Raw genomic sequence first — 21,865 nt, 5'->3', positions numbered from 1 at the left:
AATTCACAACTCTGGAGTTGTTTGCACAAAAAAACAATGGATGGTAACCGAGCAGAGCTGAGTGGCCAAACTGTGGTATTAGGCCAAAACTATTGGCTGGGTTAGATGCAGAAAAAAATTATTTTTAATTTGCAACCTGATGGAGGTCAGTATAGATGGACTAATAGACCAAGTCCCACACACCGCTAGAAGCCCAAATATTTTTTCAGAGCTAGATGCAGAAAAAAATTATTTTTAATTTGCAACCTGATGGAGGTCAGTATAGATGGACTAATAGACCAAGTCCCACACACCGCTAGAAGCCCAAATATTTTTTCAGAGCTAGATGCAGAAAAAAATTATATTCAATTTGCAACCTGCTGGAGGTCAGTATAGAAGGACTAATAGAACAAGTCCCACACACTGCTAGAAGCCCAAATATTTTTTCAGAGCTAAATGAAGAAAAAAATTATTTTTAATTTGCAACCTGATGGAGGTCAGTATAGATGGACTAATAGACCAAGTCCCACACACTGCTAGAAGCCCAAATATTTTTTCAGAGCTAGATGCAGAAAAAAATTATTTTTAATTTGCAACCTGATGGAGGTCAGTATAGATGGACTAATAGACCAAGTCCCACACACCGCTAGAAGCCCAAATATTTTTTCAGAGCGAGATGCAGAAAAAAATTATATTCAATTTGCAACCTGCTGGACGTCAGTATAGAAGGACTAATAGAACAAGTCCCACACACTGCTAGAAGCCCAAATATTTTTTCAGAGCTAAATGAAGAAAAAAATTATTTTTAATTTGCAACCTGATGGAGGTCAGTATAGATGGACTAATAGACCAAGTCCCACACACTGCTAGAAGCCCAAATATTTTTTCAGAGCTAGATGCAGAAAAAAATTATTTTTAATTTGCAACCTGATGGAGGTCAGTATAGATGGACTAATAGACCAAGTCCCACACACCGCTAGAAGCCCAAATATTTTTTCAGAGCTAGATGCAGAAAATTTTTTTATTCAATTTGCAACCTGATGGAGGTCAGTATAGATGGACTAATAGACCAAGTCCCACACACTGCTAGAAGCCCAAATATTTTTTCAGAGCTAGATGCAGAAAAAAATTATTTTTAATTTGCAACCTGATGGAGGTCAGTATAGATGGACTAATAGACCAAGTCCCACACACTGCTAGAAGCCCAAATATTTTTTCAGAGCTAGATGCAGAAAAAAATTATTTTTAATTTGCAACCTGATGGAGGTCAGTATAGATGGACTAATAGAACAAGTCCCACACGCTGCTAGAAGCCCAAATATTTTTTCAGAGATAAATGAAGAAAAAAATTATTTTTAATTTGCAACCTGATGGAGGTCAGTATAGATGGACTAATAGACCAAGTCCCACACACTGCTAGAAGCCCAAATATTTTTTCAGAGCTAGATGCAGAAAAAAATTATTTTTAATTTGCAACCTGATGGAGGTCAGTATAGATGGACTAATAGACCAAGTCCCACACACCGCTAGAAGCCCAAATATTTTTTCAGAGCTAGATGCAGAAAAAAATTATATTCAATTTGCAACCTGCTGGAGGTCAGTATAGAAGGACTAATAGAACAAGTCCCACACACTGCTAGAAGCCCAATATTTTTTCAGAGCTAAATGAAGAAAAAAATTATTTTTAATTTGCAACCTGATGGAGGTCAGTATAGATGGACTAATAGACCAAGTCCCACACACTGCTAGAAGCCCAAATATTTTTTCAGAGCTAGATGCAGAAAAAAATTATATTCAGTTTGCAACCTGATGGAGGTCAGTATATATGGACTAATAGAATGATGCTATGCCCAAAAGATTTTACTTCACTAGGTGCAGTAAAAAAATTGGTATTCTATACACAGGTGGTATATCTTGCAACACAGATAGGCTACTCCACTGACTAACACACTCTGCAATAGGCCAAAAAGGATTAGCTTTGCTAGATTCAGCCAAATGCTGTGAAAAAAACTTGCACAGCACTGGCACAGACCTGCCTGGCAAAAACTGATAGGAACTGATGTAACCTAGTCCTGAAAAGGACTCCAATTACAATTAGTCTTTACTCCCACAATCTATCTATTTAAGAGCACAGACCTGCCTGATAAAAGTCGTAGGAAATGCTGTAACCTAGTCCTTAAAAGGACTGCAATCACAACTATTCCCTACTCCCAAGCTATCTGTATATTTGTGCGAAAATTGGCTTGAAATTAACAAGGTATAGCGCACACAGCAACAGCGGTGCCGTCTAACACGCAGCTGCAGCAGTGAGAAAATGGTGGCGACGGGGAAAATGGCTTGGTCTTATAGGGCAAGGACATGTGACATACACTGCCAATCACACATGCCCTTGCTTGTGTGAAAAAAAGCACTTCGCTCCGTGTGTGCGCTGCTGATAGGCTGACAGATTGCACCTCCCCACTGCAAATGCGGGAAAGAGAAAAAAAAATGGAGATCTTCATTGTTCCTGCAGAGATCCATCCCCTGCCCCTCCCCCCGCCCCGCTGTACACTCAAACTGCGTATTAACATTAATTTTCATCATTACTGAGAAAAAATCCAGTTATGATTTTGGTGCACGAACAGTTATCGAACATAACCTCGAACAGCCGAATTTTTCTCAAATTGTTCGTGTTCGCCGACCGGCTCGAACACCGCCCAAAACAGCTCGAATTTGAGATTGGCGAACAGTTCGAGTAGAACAACGCTCATCTCTACTCATGAACGCACTGTCCAGTGCTCTCATTAGCTCCCAGATTTCTGCAGCAAACTGAATGGAAAGAGGAATGGAGTAATCCACTGATTGGATCTACATGCAGAACCTCAAGACACCAAATAGGTGAGTGGATTTATACTGAGTATATACCCTTGGACTCTAACTGCTACACTTAGAAACCTGCGCTTCCTATTTTCTCTCCCTATAATCCCCTCTTGTTTGAGATACTAAATATGTTTTTTTTTTTTTTTCAGTTTTTAATGAGAGAAAGGGTGGGTGATATTTAAATGTTTTATTTATTTCTATATTTTTTAAAGCATTTTTTTGTTTTTACTTTATTTTTTTAGTCCCTTTAGGGGATTTATTCTTGTGATCGACACAGTATTGCAGTATATAGAGAAATTGCGGTTCTCCTATCGCTGAACTGCAGAAGATGACCATGGTGACAGTTATGTGGGCCTTCAGCTAGCAACCGGCTGTCATAGTAACCCATCGGGTCACTGCGATTGCATAGTGGGTAGCCAATGTAAGTTGATGAATGCAGTATTCTGAAGTGGTAAAACTACAACAATCGGCATGTGCTCCTGTCGCTGTAGTGACAAGAAGATGCTGGCTATATAACAAAGCCGGCATCTGCCTCAGATGAAGTGTTACGGATCTAGGTGGTGGAACCTCTGTGCTTTGATGCAACGAGGGACCAGAGGGGCGTAACTAAGTGCCTACTCGGACCGACCCAGGTCACACCGTGGCTTAGTCGACTCCGTGAACCAAGGAGGGACCGGGCAGGTGAACCAGGTGCAGCTCTGGGACCGACCTTGTGTGAGAGCAGGTGACTCCCACGGGTCAGATGACTGGAGCTGACCGGTACAGCGGATGAGCACGGCAGGTAGGCTGGCGGGTGATCCGGGTAGATAAGCAGGCGGGTACGGCGGATAGCCAGACAGGTACTCCGGGTAAATGAGCAGGCAGGTATGGCAGGTAACTTGGCAGGTGCTACGGTTAGGCAGGCTGGCGGGCACGGCAAGTAACTGGCAAGTGCTCCGGGTAGGCAGGCTGGCGGGCACGGCTGATAGACAGACTGGCGGCCAGGACTGTTAGACAGACTGGCGGACAAGGAACCTGAGGGCTGAGGAGAGTGTTAGCACACAAACAACAACCTTGCACAGGCACCTCCATTTTGGAGGAGGTGCTTAATATAGGGGCAGTCCTCCAGCCATTGGCCGGGGACTCTTTAGGGCGCCGTGCGAGGCCCCTTTAAGAGGGAGGGAGCGCGCCCTAAGCACAGTGCCCGGGAAGCTGCGCGCAGTGCGCCTCAGCAGCAGGAAAACAGGAAGACCCCGGACCGCAGCGGTGAGGGGAATGGCGTCTCTGCCCGGCAGGAGGCAGAGACGCCGATGCTACATGAAGCATACTTAGATCCTGAGACTGCTTCAGACATTTCTTATCAACCTACGATGAAAATGTATTTCATAGGACATTAAGGGGTTAAACACAAATGGACTCAAATATATTGCCAAATGAGAGACTGCTGCCAGCAGAAAATGCCCTTTGTAGCATATAACCACGTACATCAAAGAAGTTTCTCCGGCCTGGCCAACAACTAGGCGAGGCTTCACTAGGGAGAAGCACTGATCTAGACTAATAATTCCAAGCACACAAATTTGAGCTGTTGTTGAAGATGCTAATGTAGGAAAATTGCAAATCCATACCAGTGCAAGCAAAGTTTATATAATATTTGTTTCATTAGGCCTCATATAGATTTTATTATGGCTCCATTTTGAACAGAAAAGTAATAGGACTCCATTTCCAGCCTCTTTTGCACTGCCATATGTGTCACAGAGGGATGAACTTAATTTTTCTTTTGAAATTGTATGTAAAAATAATGATGTCAAACTCTACCAGATGTCATATATAAAGAGCAATTCTTCCCTATAAGCCTGTCCACGGAGTGGAGCATGGGCTCATAGGCTTTCAGCTGAGCCTGTACACTGCTCTTTGCATTTTCTCATGCAGGAGCTGAAGGATTATGTCTGAAAAGCTGTGCCTCAGAGACGTTTTTTGGCGGAGCAGTGGCAGGCTCAGGCCCTGCACCCACAGCGATTGAAAGCACATGTATGAGGTATAAGATATTTAAAAAAAAGTTAAATGGCACACTTTATGAGAATAAAGAGACAAGGTAACACCTGCCTAAATGGTGGACAAAGGGGGTCTTTTAGTGGTTTGAGTAATCTCTATTCTGCATTTTGAAGTTATATTTTAGGGTCACATTATGTGATACTGGCATCCTCATAGTGAAAATATGTTATGCAGGATAAGACGTGCCAGAGCTGTTATTTCAAGGGGAAGATACATAGCATATTTAGTTAAACAGACATGACTGATCCTTTTTAAGAGGACCCAGTTCTGAGAAGAAAGTGACATTAGCAAATCAGGTAAAATCCTTTAGTATTACAAAGAAAAGAAAAATGTTTTATCATTTTACCAGAATAGTCTAAAAAATGGTGAGTTATTCTTTGCTGAGAGATAAAAACGTTGAGAGGAGGGCCCTGAGCTCAGTTCTGGCCAGGATTTAGAATGAACAAATCAATTTGCCTGTTTTGTCAATTTTCGAGTCACTGGTCAATAGAATAAAGTGCTAGAATCAATAATCTATTTTTCCTATAAATTCACTTAAACTGATTCATAAACATGGTTATTTCTCCAATGCGTTCTTTCTATTGCGAACAAATCAGTGAAATGCATCTCCCAGGAAAAATTTCTTTACCTCTAACCAGGAGCCAAAACTTTACTCCATACAGAATGTTACTATTAATTAGCCAGGTAAGAAAGCCATCTGCATATTCTGCACCCTAATTAAATGGAATTCATCAGCAGGTCTTTGCTTCCTCATCTGAGGGCAGTATGATGTAGGCAAAGGGACCCTGAAGCCAACGATGTATCACTTAGATTACTGGGTGCAGCGGTTCTCACACAATCAGAGTTTTTAGATTTAGGGCCCCGTCACACTAAGCGATGCAGCAGCGATCCCGACAACGATACGACCTGTCAGGGATCGTTGCTGCATCGCTAATACATCGCTGGTGAGCTGTCAAACAGGCAGGCTCACCAGCGATCAGGGGAGCAGCGATATCGTGGAAAGAATCGTTCCACGATGTCCTGCTCCCGTTACCAGCCTGCTGCAAGCAGGAGCAGGCTGGTAACTATGGTAAACATCGGGTTACTAAGTGCGCGTGTGCCCCTAGTAACCCGCTGTTTACCATAGTTACCAGCCAGATCGTTGGTCCCGCTGGTCACACACAGCGATGTGTGCTGGCCAGCAGGAGGCCAATGACCAAAAAATGGTCCAGGACACTTTGCAACGATCAGCGACCTCACAGCAGGGGCCTGATCGCTGCAAAGTGTCACACACAGCGACATCGCTGGTGAGGTCGCTGGTGAGTCACCAAAACCGTGACTCAGCAGCGATATCGCTAGCGATATCGCTATGTGAGACGGGGGCTTTATCAATGCACCAAAGCTGAGAAAGCTAACTCCACCCACACCAGGCTCTGTATGTACAATGGTATAGACAGTGAGCTGCTTATCACAGAAATGGGTGAAGTCGGACGATTGCTTGCATGCCAGATAGCCACAGCAATAATAATCACAAGGTGATTAAACCTGCAGGATAAGTAAACAACACCACACAGCTGGATATGTGACACATCTTTACTTCACTGTTTTAACCCCTACCTCATGCTGTCCTCAGATTACATAGCAAAAACCTGCTGACAGATTCCATTTACAGTAGAAAGGTATAGATGTCTCTAAAGGGTAACCTGCTAAAAAGTAACACAGCTGCATGTAAAGGATTAATCTGTGTCTCTACTACATACGTTATAGAGACAGAATCAGCCAAACCAAATAGAGGAGAGGGTTGTACAGTTTACAGTTTACAGTTTCTCCCAAGGCTCCTGAAACGGAATCTGTCAGCAGGTTTTTGCTATGTAATCTGAAGACAGCATGAGGTAGGGGTTAAAACACAGATTTCAGCAATGCCTCCCTTATGAAGCTTGGTGGTATTGTTTGCTTGCAATGATTATTTTAGCACCAGGAGCTTAACATTGCTGGAATACAGCAGCGCGTGCATGCTAGTCCGACACGCCCCCTCCTATGATAGGTACCTCACTGTCTATGGACATTGTATATACAGAGCCTGGTATGGGCGGGGTTAGCTTCCTCAGCTCTGCAGTATTACTAAATCTAAAAATGCTGTGTCAGAACAGCTGCACCCAGTAAACTAAGTGATACATCGTTGGATTCAGCTTCTCTTTGCCTACATTGTGCTGCTCTCAGATGAGGTAGCAAAAACCTGCAGACAGATTCCTTTTAACACACAATATTCCATCTTACATTGCTTCTTACATAATAATATTCATCATACAGTAAGAAAGCAGCACAAATTCCCCCGTCCCCCTGCTTACATTCTGCACACTCACATTCTCCCCTGACACAGTGGTATCTTCCAGTTCAGAAGCAGGTAGTCTCACACAGTTGACAAAATAGTGAGACAGTAGAGAGCCTGACTTTAGTCAACATCAGCCTTCCTCTTTCTAAATACACTGTGTTCCAAATTATTATGTAAATAATATTTTCTCAGATTTTCCCAAATTACCTATATGAATTGCAGTCATTGTAATTTTCCAGTCAAATAACTATTAGAGTACAATTGAAAGGTTTTTGTACAAACTGCCTATGATAACAGTATGTTTTTTAAAAAATAAAAAACTCAAACTGCACTCAAAATGCATGTTCCAAATTATTATGCACAGCAGAGTTTTCAACCTTTTCATTTTAACAAAGAACAAAAAAATGGTCATTTTTGAAATTATAAGCATTAGCAGGTTATTACAAAGTGAAATCAAACAGTTTTCAACTCAAAACTTTATTCTAGGTGATGTTACATTTGCACATAGGACCCCTTGTTCGAAAGGAGCTTCTGAACTCTCTCGTCCATTGAATTTGTCAGGTTTTGGATGGTTTCTGCTTCAATTGTTTTGCATGAGGACAGAATACCCTCCCAGAGCTGTTGCTTAGATGTGAACTGCCTCCCGCCATCATAGACACTCCTTTTGATGATGCACCAGAGGTTCTCAATGGGGTTGAGGTCAGAGGAGCATGGGTGCTACACGATTAGTTTGTCCACTTTTATGCCCATAGCAGCCAGAGATGCAGATGTGTTATGTGCAGCATGAGACGGGGCATTATCATGCATGAAATGATCTCGATGGTCCAGATGGATGGAGTGGAGGATGGCTGGTTGATGGACACCCCATGCAAACACGGCTACGGCACTAACAAGGAGGAGGTGGAGTAATGTTTTGGGCTGGAATCATGGGGAGAGAGATTGTCGGCCCTTTTAGGATCCCTGAAGGGGTAAAGATGAACTCCATAATGTATGTTGAGTTTCTCAAACAGCACTTCCTTCCATGGTTCAAGAAGAAGAACCGTGCATTCCACAGCAAGATAATTTTCATGCATGATAATGCCCCGTCTCATGCTGCACATAACACATCTGCATCTCTGGCTGCTGTGGGCATAAAAGGGGACAAACTTATGGTGTGGCACCCATGCTCCCCTGACCTCAACCCCATTGAGAACCTCTGGAGCATCATCAAAAGGAGTGTCTATGATGGCGGGAGGCAGTTCACATCTAAGCAACAGCTCTGGGAGGGTATTCTGTCCTCATGCAAAACAATTGAAGCAGAAACCATCCAAAACCTGACAAATTCAATGGACCAGAGAGTTCAGAAGCTCCTTTCGAACAAGGGGTCCTATGTGCAAATGTAACATCACCTAGAATAAAGTTTTGAGTTGAAAACTGTTTGATTTCAGTTTGTAATAACCTGCTAATGCTTATAATTTCAAAAATAACCATTTTTTTGTTCTTTATTAAAATGAAAAGGTTGAAAACTCTGCTGGCATAATAATTTGGAACATGCATTTTTAGTGCAGTTTAAGTTTTTTTATTTTTTTTTTAAATATACTGTTATCATAGGCAGTTTGTACAAAAACCTTTCAATTGTACTCTAATAGTTATTTGACTGGAAAATCACAATGACTGCAATTCATATAGGTAATTTGGGAAAATCGGAGAAAATATTATTTGCATAATAATTTGGAACACAGTGTATATATAAGAAAGGTTTATATTTGGTCTACTTTTACTTCATGAGGTTTCCAAGGAGGAGTAAGCGCTTCTTTAAATATACAGCTTGACCGTTAAAGCTAGTTCCATAGAAAATAAGCAGAATGCCAAATGCAGCTCCATAAAATGAAGCAGTTGATTTGTCGTAGATTTTCTGTTTGGATTCTACACAATGAAAATGTACAAATTGCACTACCATACATGTACAGACTTCTGGGCAGCATATACAGCTAAATTATATAGCTACTATTATCTAGTAGTGCAGGCTTTGGAACTGCATCAATTCTGCTAGAAATATTATGTGGATTAAGACACTGTATCTATATTTTGAATGGGACACCTGTATCCCTATGCTGTTCTGCTAAATGAAATTTACAGCACAATAGAGCCTAATCTGATCTGTCTGAATGAGGTTACAATAATGCAATGTAAATATAATGGAAAATGTGCGCTAATAAAATTATTCTAATTTAAATGTAGATTATGTAACCTGTAAGACATGAAATCTAAGCATGAATCATGCGGAAGTATTCAATATGTTTGTAAAGTTGTTGCAAAATCAAAGGCAATGATATTGCGACATTAAATTTTACCATGCAAATGTGTCTGTTGTTGCAGTGACATACAAGCATGCAAAATATACCTAGGTGATTTTTGGGTGGTGTTTATTGTATTTCTTACCTTGTTTCTCTTGAAGTACGCTCTTCGGCAGGCTGCAAAGCACTTTTCACTGCAGAAGCTTTTCACTTCGCTCCCCATGCTCAGGGAATAGCGCTTAATCCCCACTTTCTGGCACCAGGCGCACATGATTTGTACATTTGACACATCATCCTCTGTAGCATAAAGGAAACACGACATGTTTTGTATAATTATAATTGGGAAATATATCCATTCTTCAGTAGCAAAGTGGCAAGTATAGCCTATGACAGTCTAGATAAAAGTGATACACAGGAACAGGACCACTAAAAGTAGCTGCACTGAGTATATGTGAATGCAATGGTCATAATTCCATGTATTCCTAAAATAGCTTAGTATAGGAATATCTGACTCCTTATAATATCTCCACATATGGAAAGATGTGTGTCAGGAGATCTGGGCGAAGAGAGACCCAGCAAGACTGGCACCAAACCAGCAAAGGCGCAGCCACAGACGCACTTGGAGCAAGCTGCCCAGCTAGGCAAACCCTTTACTCTTCACCCAGCTCCCAGTAAATGGAAGGGGGACTTGGCAGAGCCCTTCCCAGGCCCACTGTCGTCGGAGAGCTGGCGTCTGGTGATGCAGTTGGTGCCTATTTAAGAACCAGGTGAGAACCTCTGCAAGAACCCCAGGAAGTGTAGTCAGAAATTAAAATGAGAAAAACCCTGAAAAGATAGCAACACTACTGATGGCACTGCTCACCACCACAGCACATAGGAACTGCGATAAACGACAAAGGACTGAGCAGGGAACAGGGTTAAATAGCCCGCCTAATGATCAGGTGTTGAATACCTCCCAATCATCCCCAGACAACCACTCCCTGCCAGCTTGCACAGCAGAATGCACACAATCCCGCCACTGCTTAGTGCCAGACACAGCAGTGTCCTGCGTTGCCTGGCAATCGGAGAACACAGCGTCCCATGTTACCTGAGCAGAGAAATCAGTGAGACACGGCATCCCACGTCCTCACACATCCTACAACACCAAAACACAATGCTTCATAAGATTGGTACGGTTTCCCTGCATGTGTAGTAGCTCTGCCTCCAAGTTCAGGACAATGGCGGCATCTGCGACCAGAGTAGCGTAGCACTGGACCAGATCCATTTCCAGGTGGGAGCACAGAATTACAATTCCTAACAAAAGACTGCTTTTTTTCTGGACAGAAAGTCACAATATATAATGGAAACTGATTAATAGGGCATACTAAAGTTCTCGACTAGACACGACTCTTAAGTTCTCCCTGAAGGCTGAATCAGCTGCACTGTATGAAGTGACGTAGATAGTAATTCTTGGGCATCCTTAAAGCATATCATCAAATGAATGTTTATATGAACTATGAGAAATAGTTCCTATCTATCCAACTTGTTACAGATTTTATCTAATCATGTTGCCTCAAATGTTTCAAAAATTAGAAGCAACGTTTCACAGCCCCAAGTGTTAAAACTTGGTTGCCCATGGACTTATCCTGACAAACAAATTCAAATGTGGCAACAGCATAGATATTAGAAAAAACTTTTTGACAGAGAGGGTGATTAACGAGTGGAACAGGCTGCCACGAGAGGTGGCAAGTTCTCCTTCAGTGGAAGTCTTCAAAGAGAGGCTGGACAGACATCAGTCTGGGATGATTTAGTGGATCCTGTATTGAGCAGGGGTTGGACTAGATGACCCTGGAGGTCCTCTCCAACTCTACCTTTCTATGTTTCTGACAGCAAAACTCCATCTATAGAGCCTCATAGGCTAAATGTGTGTCAGAAGGGTGAAATTTGTTACCCCTCAAATTGTTGCAGAGTATGGACTGCCTATTTATCCTGTTTCATGTACCTTAATCACAAGGTAGGCATGGAGGACAGGTTGGATTCAGGAGGGGAGGACAGAGAAATGATTATATAGATAGGAGGATTGGTGATAGTAGGGAATGTGCAGTTTACCATGTGTGGTGCTAAACTTGAGTGCTTCGTCTGAGAAAGTGATAGTTTGGAACCATGGTCACTTGGAGTAGCAGCTAGTCCCTCTGCAATAGGTGCAGGATGACTGAAAGGTTGTTGACTGAAGTGGAGTAGCAGCTATCAGGAGACTTGACATAAAGGCCTCGGAGAAGCTGTAGAGAAAAGATGGTAGAGCATGTGCAGACCTCAGAACATAAGGCAGTTTAGCGGATCTATTAAATGAGGCCTTGCGAGTGAGTCAAAGACTGAGCTAGCAATTGACCATTAGCTGTCTGGATTGATATAGTTTAAAAAGTAGGTGGGGCTGAGGGTGCTCCATGTGAGTTGTCATGGACCTGTGATTGCTGAGGTGTATTGTCAGCCTAGGTGGTTAAAAATATAGAATTTTCTGGGGCTTGATCCCTGTGGGCCAGTATCGTCTGCAGTGGAGAGGTCTTAAACAATGGTCTGAACATCCGATGTTGAGAGCACAGAACTGAAAAAGTACATATAAGAGATGGAGCTCTGGAAAACCAAACCCTTGAAATGCAGGATCAGTGGCAGAGGGTCAGAGAACAGTGACAAAGAGGCAGAACCCTTTAGATCAAGTGACCTAGACGTGGAGGCAAAGCTCCTAGAACACTGACATAGGGCAGACAAAACTCTAGAAAGCAGGGCCTAAATGGAAGGAACAGTGATCTAAGTAGGACTGTGCTAGAAACTGACAACTGGCAAGTGCCAGGTACTGAGATTGGTGTGACATTGTGTGAAATAACATGGTATGAGTGTGTCCTCTTTGAAACAAATAGAGTCAATTCTGACAAGCTTCCTGTCCCTTCTGAAGAAAAGCATCCCCACAGCATGATGCTACCACCAACATGATTGATGGTGGGGATGGCCTTCTCAGGCTGATGTGCAGTGTTAGTTTTCCGCCACACATAGCGTTTTGCATTTAGCCGAAAAAGTTCTACTTTGGTAAATGTATCACCTACATGGCTTTTTTTTAAACGGTAAATGGGACTTTTTATGGTTTGCTTTTAAAAATGGCTTTCTACTTTCTCTTCTATAAAGGCAAGATCTGTGAAGTATGCAACTAATAATAGTCCTGTGGACAGATTCTCCCACCTGAACTGTGGAACTCTGCAGCTTCTCCTGAGTGACCATGGGTCTCTTGGCTGCTTCTCTAATTAGTGTTCTCCTTGCTTGGGATGTCAGTTTAGGTGGGTTTCAAAGTCTTGATAGGTTTGCAGTTGTGCCATACTCCTTCCATTTTTGGATGATGGATTGAACATTGATCCTTGAAATGTTAAGAGCTTGGCCTATTTGTTTTATAACCTAACCCTGCTTTACTTTTCTCCACAACTTTATCCCTGACCTGTCTGGTGTATTCCTAGGTTTTCATGATGCTGTTTGATCCCTAATCTTCTCAAGCAAAACCTCTGAGGCCTTCACAGAAAAGGTGTAGCCATACTGAGAATAAATTTCACACAAATGGACTTCAGTTACTAATAATGTGACTTCTGGAGGCAAATGGTCACTTAGGATTTTATTTAGGGGTATCAGACTACAAATGCATGTCCCACATTTCAGATTTATATTTTTAAAATAATTAGAAAACCATGTATTATTGCCTTTACACTTCACAAATACTTGCTACTTTGTGTTTTATATCACATAAAATCCAAATAAAATACTTTTAAGTTTGTGGGTGTAACATAAAAAAATGTGGAAAAGTTCTCGGGAAATGAATACTTTTTAAAGGCACTGTAGGTGATATATATGTACTGTATATACATCTTATGTTAGACATAAAGAGTAACTAAACTTAAATTATTTAATTTATTTTTATTATTTTGTCCAGAATGAAAAGCTATGAAATTTTGCAAACTTTATTATGGTATTTGCATATAAGAAGCTTCCACATCCATGCTTTTCCCCAGTCCATTTGCTTGCTTTTAGCTGCACTGACATTAGAACATACTCATTTGGAGTACTGATGCTGGCAGTGAAAGGGCAGCACCTGTTTCTTCTTCTCAGTGTTTTACTTATCAGAACAATCTCCTGCAGCAGGCTTGCTTGTTATTAGAGTTAGTGAGCTCAGCCAGCGCTCTATCTTTCAGTAAGATTAATAATGTCTGTAATATGTGTCAGTAATCAATCCCTCACTGCCCCCCTGTATACTGTAATGGAAGCATTAACTTTGTTTCCATTACAGAATACTATACAGGGGGCAGGGAAGGTCTGTCAAGCCTGCTGCAAGAGATTGTTTGGATAAGCAGAGCACTCAGAGGAAGGAAGTGCTGACCCTTTCACTGCAAGCATCAGTACTCCAAATGAGTATATTATGCTATCAATGCAGCTGAAGACAGGCAAATAGACTGGGGAAAAAGCAGGGGTTTGAAAGCCACTTAGATTATTTTTTTTAAAGGAATGAAGTGCTTTGCAAAGTTTCAGAACTTCTTGCAACGCAAGAACCCAAGAAAGCTAGGAGAACAGATATGTTAGATGCTCTAATACAAGCTTTGCTCAGATGAAACCAACTGGCATAGATTAATAATAGTCTAAATGGTTTAATATAGAGATTTAAAGGTGCTCATTTTCTTTATTTATGCAAGAAGAAGGCGCAATGTTGTATGAGGGGAGGGTGAGACATTTCTGAAGGTAAAATAAGTCAATAATGATCCATGTCCTTCAACAAAAACTAAATTTACACATCCAGATAAGCGAGTCTAGAGTGTGAGAATTTAGCTACATAAGTGAGATATGAGAGCAAGGTTGAACATGTGAAGAAACTGAATATATCAGAAGATTGAATAGTAACTTTGTGACTGTGTGAATAAGACGACATGAGAAAGGGGTGTCACTGGTAAGAGATAGAAGGTCATGAGAGAAGGAAAAAGATTTTGGTAGACAGGAAACGAGGATCCAATCACCATAAAGTGCCCGCTCATCTAACCGTGTAAAAGAACACCATTTTATAAGTCTTGGCAAAAAGCCCAACTAAAAGGAAATACATTACATGATAACATGCAAAAGATACCTTATTATGCAATAAAAGCTTCATTTTGACAAACTTTAATGTTGGATGTACATCATTTATTTGAAATGTTTGAAAAAATGTAATTTCTTGCAATAAATAAATAAGAAATATTGCAATGGATAATGCATGAACTTATAAATTACATACTAATATCTATCATGTAGCAAAGTTTTCAATGTTAAGACTAAGGCGTTAAAGTTGGCAATAATAATGTACTTCTCAGTTGAGACCACTTCAGTCAGTATATAGAAATCGTATTGGTTGGGTTGCGATGAGCATGACTATGCTTGGGTTACCCTATATACATGCAACTTTTCAATTCTGCTCATATACTGATGGTCACAGCCTTCTAACTTTATTCATTAATTAATTAATCTTAACACCTTTTTAATATGAGTGGATCAAATGCATGGAAAGTGTTTGGTTAGTGTTAGTGTTAGTGTTTGGAGACTAACATTGGCACTGTCTTTTCCCTCTATAAGTCAATGAAAAAGTTAAAGGTGTTGTCTAGCCTTGGGGTACAAGTCTGCAGTCACTCTATGTGACTGCAGACTTGTGAATCCTCACACATCCTGTGAGTAGTCTCCAGTGCCAGCGGGGCCGGGAGCAAGCGGGAGCATGACCACAAGTATGCGATTTGCATAGATGCGGTCACGTGCCAACTAGATGTTGATAACCTCGCTCAATGCAAGTGTATTGAATGAGGCCAGACACGTTTAGTTGGAATGTGCCCCGAAGTATGCAAATCGCATCGTTGCAGTCACATTACCACCTGCTTTTGGCGCCGGCACTGGAGAATCCTCACTACACGCAATGTGCGCGATGTGAGTATTCACAATTCTGCAGTCACATAGAGTGACTGCAGACTTGTACCCCAAAGTCGGACAGCCCCTTTAAGCTACTTTTTCTTTTTGCGTTTGCCAATGAGGAAAATATGTATTAAATTTCACTTAAAAAAAAGACTCAACATGAAGTTGAAAGTGATATTATCACTATCTAGTAGCTACATCTCTCAGTAATATTTACAATTGGTTGCAGGACATGCTATAACAGACAGGGGGTGCAGGTTGCAGAGGCAAAAGCCCACTAGAGCTTCTCATGCAAGGCCTGCAAGAGTGGCTATCGGCTTACTGCTGTCGTTTAACTACCCTAGTTTTTCTCCCACATCTGATTTCTGCTGGAGATGCTGCAACTATAATTCATCAGTGATTTTTAAAAAGTAAAAACATACCGTAACAGCTATGTGTTTTTCCTATGAACCCCTTTACGTCCTATGACGTATAGGTACGTTATAGGTCACCTCCTCCTTTTTGGTGCGGGCTCCGGCGCTGAGCTCGCACCTTTTCAGGCACATGACAGCTGATTTTATCAGCTGTCATGTGCCCCTAACAGCCACGAGTGGAATCGCGATCCACCCACGGCTGTTAACATGTTAAATGCCGCTGTCAATCTCTGACAGCGGCATTTAACATGATAGCGTCTGAAGCGTGTCATTAGCCCCGCCCATTGGCGCCCCTGCCACATGATCACGGGGTGCTGATGGGTTAGTATGACAACCCAGAGTTTGCAGGAGACCCCTGTGGTTGTCATTGCCGGGATGCTATGAGTGCCGCCCCATAGTCAGCACTCAGCAGATGAGCATTTTTGTTACACATAGCAAGGCTGACGCTCTGTTATATGTAACACAAGCGATCAGAAGATCGCAGCTCCAAGTCTCCAATGGAGACTATTGAAGAATGTAAAAAGTAGAAATAGAAAGTTTTTTAAAAATATAAAAAAATATAAAAGTTCAAATCACCCCCCTTTTGCCCCATTTAAAATAAAACAATAAAAAAAATCCAAAATACACATATTTGGTATCACTACATTCAGAAATGCCTGATCTGTCAATATATAAAAATAATTAATCCGATCGGTAAATGGTGTAACGAGAAAAAAAATCAAAACGCCATTATAATTTTTGGTCACCGCAACATTGAAATAAAATGCAATAACGGGCGATCATAACATAGAATCCACACCAAAATGGGATCAACAAAAACATCAGCTCAACGTGCAAAAAATAAGCCCTCACCCGGCCCCAGATCCCAAAAAATGTAAATGCTAAGGGTCTCAGAAAATGGCGCCATAATTTATTTATTTATTTTTACAAACTTTGCAATTTTTTTTCACCACTTAAATAAAAAGAACCTATACATGTTTGGTATTTGTGCACTCTTAATGGCCTGGAGAATTATAATGGCAGGTCTTGGTTTTAGCATTTATTGAAGTTGGTAAAAAAAAAATTGTGGAATTGCACTTTTTTGCAATTTCACGGCACTTGCAATTTTATTCCCATTTTTCAGTACAAGATATGGTAAAATCAACAGTGTCGTTCAAAAGTACAACTCGTCCCGCAAAAAACGAGCCCTCAAATGATCATATTAATGGAAAAATAAAAAAGTTATGGCTCTAAGAAGACAGGGAGCAAAAAACGAAAAACACAAAAATGGAAAAACCCAAGGTGGTAAAGGGGTTAAAACATTACTGGTATTACCATATATCTACAGTGTAAAAATTAAAAAGAAGAAAATATGATATGAATAGACTAGTTTCACGATACAACATTTTGCTGCCATTTTCTGATTCTATTTTTTTTACTGTCACAGTATGTTCCTACAGAATGATAGTTTGTAGATTTTGGATCTTCTGGATTTTCCAAGCGTAGATTCCGCAGTTTATTACGGTACCAGAAAAGTGGATACGATTGTAACAAGTCTCACCCACATGTTGCATATAAAATCTCTTTATAATATTGCAGTGTGGATTTCAAATCTGCATCATGTTCATTTATGCCAATCGGGCCGTAAATTCAGTAGAAAAAAATCCATCATGGTATTTGCTGCAAATCTGTAGCAAATTCTACAAGGAATCTGCAGCATAAAATGCATAAGCTACATGCAAATTAGTTGCAGGTTCATCTGTAAGTGTACTGTGCATTTCAGACTACGCACTACAAAGAATTAAAGTGCGGTGAAAATTGTCAGCATAATATTGGAACCAAGCGTTAATGTTTTATGCAACGTGTGGATGAGACATATTCAAATCTTATCCACGTTGGTGGTGCTGAAACACATCATGGATTTTCTGATTGGAAAAATCCATGCAAAAATCTATAGTACAGTATATCTGCTCCTTGTGAATAAACACTTTGAAACCCATGACAAATCTGTCGCAAAATATGCAACAAATTCAGTACTGTGGGTTCAGTACTGATTTGCTGCAGGATCCACAGCAGATTTTTTTCTGCTGAATCTAGTTACCATGTGAAGGTACCCAAATTAAATTATCAAGTGATTTTTTTTTTTATATTCAAATTTCATATAATTTCTGCTTAATTGTTAAAGAGTCTATCTATTTCCAACAGCATATGGACATTTATATTAATTACAGCAACACAATCCATCATATTTTACAAACACCCAAATACAAATATAAATAAAGTCACTTTATACCTCCTGGTGGTTTCATGAAAGGAGGAGGAATTAAAGGTACCACAATTGGCATATTTCCATGGTTTCCATGATCCTTTGATCCCGCTGGTAGTTCTGTCAGCCCATTTCCTGCAGCAAGCCCTGGATAATTTAGATTTGCATTGAATGGTGAGATAACACTTTCCTCTAATAATTTTGATTTTGGCAATGAATTTTCTGAAATGGAAAGAAAACAAATTCAATATATATATATACAGTATATACAGTTGAAACCAGAAGTTTTCATACACTATATAAACAGACACATATGCGTGTTTTCTCAATATCTGACATGAAATCAGAATAAACCTTTCCCATTTTAGGTCAATTAGAATTACCATAATTTTTAATATTTGCCAAATGCCAGAATGATGAGAGAGAGAATATTTTAAGCCATTTTTATTACTTACTGCAAAATCAAAAGTTTGAATGCAAACACATGGGCCATGCACACAGTGAATAAGTCTGTAGGACAGTGTTCACACCACCAAAAGACTGGAAAACACAAGGACACAGAAAAACAATTAGGGAGGTCTCCACCCCTCCCTTGTGGCCCATGCACATGCATATAAATGCCGTCCTCTGCAGCGTGTCCACATGGACATTACCTGTCAGATCTGCTCATTTAGGTACTATACACATGATCAGTTTTTAAATACGTCAGATAGGGACTACTCTGATGTGGGTTACCTTGACGTTGGTAGAGCGGCTTAGTATACATGTTTTGCAAAAAACGTGTCAACTAAATACCCTGTTTTTTATCACCTTTTTACTGGCACTTGTTTACTGTTTACTGTTACTTTTTTACAACAGAGTATTTTTATATGTTTGTTTTACTGTGTTCTTGTGTTTTAAAGTCAAAAGTTTACATACACTAAGATTACTATGCCTTTAAACAATTCTGGACTGCCCATATGATGATGTCATGTGTTTGGATGCTTCTGATAGGTTTTTTGGCAACATCTAGAGACAATTAGAGACACACATGTGAATGTATTTTAATGCACACCTGAAACACACTGCTTCTTTGTGTAGCATCACAGGAAAGTCTAAAGAAATCAGCCAAGATATCAGGAAGAGAATTGTGGACTTGCACAAGTCTGGCTCATCCTTGGGTACAATTTCAAGGTACCAGAAGGTGCCTCGTTCATCTGTACAAACAATTATAAGCAACTACAAACAAGATGGGAATGTCCAGCCATCATACCGCTCAGGAAGGAGACGGGTTCTGTGTCCCAGAGATGAACATACTTTGGTCTGACATGTGTATTTCAACCCAAGGACAAAAGCAAAAGACCTTGTGAAGATTATGGCGGAAGCTGGTAAGATTGTGTCAATATCCACAATGAAACGAGTACTGTATCAACATGGGCTGAAAGGCCACTCTTCTAGGAAGAAGCCAGTACTCCAAAAGAAACATAAAAAAGCCAGATTAATGTTTGCAAATGCACAGAAAAAATACCTTTATTTTTGGAGACATGTCCTGTGGTCTTATGAAACTAAAAATTAACTTTTTGGGCATAACAACAATCGCTATGTTTGGAGGAAAAGGGAGAAGCTTGGAAGTCTAAGAACACCATCCCAACTGTGAAACACAGAGGTGGCAGCATCATGTTGTGGGGTTGTTTGCTGCAGATGGGACTGGTGCACTTCACAAAATAGATGGCATCGTGAGAAATTATTATGTGGCCATACTGAAGCAACATCTCAAGACAGCAGCCAGGAAGTTAAAGCTTGGGCGGAAATGGGTCTTCCAAATGGACAATGACCCGAAGCATACTGCTAAAATGGAAACAAGGTGGCTTAAGGATAACAAAGTCAATGATTTGGAGTGGCCATCACAAAGACCTGATCTGAATCTTATTGAAAATTTATGGGAAAAGCTGAAAAGGCAGGTACAAGTAAAGCGACCTACAAACGTGGGTCAGTTACACCAGTTTTGTCAGAAGGAATGGGCCCAAATTCCAACCAACTATTGTGAGAAGCTTGTGGAAGGATACCCCGTACGTTTGACCCAAGTCATTCAATTTAAGGGCAATGGTACCAAATAATAATGAAATTTATTTAAACTTTTGACTTTGCAGTAAGTAATAAAAATGTCACACACAGTGTAGGAAAGACAAAGTACGACACGAAGGGATGAGGGGAAGGGAGCCCAGACACTAGGGAAATGGGGAAGTGCAGACTTCCTAGGCTGATCTGCAATCACCCTGTCTCCTCCTGCCGACCCTATATTGGTTCCTCACCAATCGCTGCACAGGAACCTATCCCTGTATTTCCCTAGCGCTTGGCCCTGGATAGAGAAGGGGGGATGAGCGCTAGTCAATCCCCACTGACAACTAAAGTCAGCAAGGGGAGACAGACACGGGCGAAGTAACTTAGCTTGAGTCGACTTCAGAGAGATGGCACACACATTATCTTAGCACCAGAGAGGAAGTAAGAACTGCACTTGCTCCAAGCCTTCACAAGGGGTCATGTGAATATCACTGGTACCTCTGTGTAGCAACCAGGAAGTATTTAAACACCCAGGCCTGATTGTTAATTAGAGCAGGAGGGAGGTAGCCGCTGGGTCCTAGAGTGAGACAGCTAAGAAGATGTCTGTAATGCCAAACGAAGGGATCTCCTGCAACCAACTGCAGGGCGACTGTCTGTCACATCTGACACACCCGTAACAAAAAATGCCTTAAAACATTCTCTCTCTCTCATTATTCTGGCATTTGGCAAATATTAAAAATTATGGTAATCCTAATTGACCTAAAACGGGAAAGGTTTATTCTGATTTCATGTCAGCTATTGAGAAAAACATATATATAACAACGGTCCTTTGCTTCAATAATTAGTTCAATGTTTCCCAAATAACTTGTTACCCTACTTATATACTATATAACTGTACCTTGGTCACCTTGAATTTTTTTTAAAGATTCTATACTCTTGTTTTGTGTTTGTTTCTTTTTTTTTTTTTATTATACATGCTGTTTTGCCCAGTTTTAGGTGGAAGCCATTGCAGTAAATACTTTTTATTATGTAATTTGTCAAGTAGTCACTCATAATGGCAAAGAATTTGTGAAGCACGCCTCGGGAGTGTTTTGTGGGTGAGCCGTTATACTCTGCTACTTTAGCGTGTATCCCTTTTACATTTTCGGTAGGCAACAAGTGTTTTTCTGGCATTCCAATCCTAGTAATCTATCCTGTGTAACTAATTCTTAATTTACTAGTTTATATTTACGCTTTGTATACATTACAAATTTTTCTCTATTTTATGCTAATTGTCTGGTAAGTGCCACTTATTTCTACCATGGGGGTTTCCCTGTTGGCTCCCCATCAATCTGTTTTTGTGTCTACTGTGTTGGATACATGTATGTTTCACATGTTCTAGTTTATACTAGCATAAACTAACCAGTCAACCCACCTCTAAAAAAGTTTTAAAGTATCCGTTAGACTAGGGCTATGTCTACACAGGTGCTTTTACTGAACAATTTTTTCCCCTTGTTTATTTTTTTTTTATCATAGATTACAGCATCTTGCAGTAAGTGAAAATTAATGTAACTTGTATATCAATATATGTTGTTTTTTCTTTACTTTTTATGTAGCGCAGCATAACATAGTTATACGTTTTACGATGTTTATGTAGAAATATAGATTACAATACAAAAAAAGGAAGAACTTTTTAAGCTATATTTAATTTTGTAAAAGCTACAAAGGTTTATGTACAAGTTTGAAGCCTTTCACAGAAAAATGGTGAAAGTTAATGAGGAACGAATAACACAGTAGT

The 21,865-nt window shown here is 40.4% G+C and overlaps 1 protein-coding gene across 2 annotated transcripts in view; it reads right to left on the bottom strand.

Annotated features, from left to right (window-relative positions):
- SOBP (sine oculis binding protein homolog) overlaps nt 1-21,865 on the bottom strand; it is a 291,131-nt gene that overhangs the window by 167,206 nt on the left and 102,060 nt on the right. For both annotated transcript variants that reach the window (XM_073675804.1, XM_073675805.1), the window contains 2 exons: nt 18,076-18,270; nt 9,602-9,753 (listed from right to left, as the gene is read on the bottom strand). In XM_073675804.1, coding sequence (XP_073531905.1) covers nt 9,602-9,753; nt 18,076-18,270 — 347 coding nt within the window. The remainder of the gene's footprint in view (nt 1-9,601; nt 9,754-18,075; nt 18,271-21,865) is intronic.

Source organism: Phyllobates terribilis, unplaced genomic scaffold, assembly GCF_046119375.1.
Source record: "Phyllobates terribilis strain yellow unplaced genomic scaffold, ASM4611937v1 Scaffold_3__8_contigs__length_932513732, whole genome shotgun sequence".
Lineage (NCBI taxonomy): Eukaryota > Metazoa > Chordata > Amphibia > Anura > Dendrobatidae > Phyllobates > Phyllobates terribilis.
This window is presented reverse-complemented; position numbering and strand designations above follow the sequence as displayed.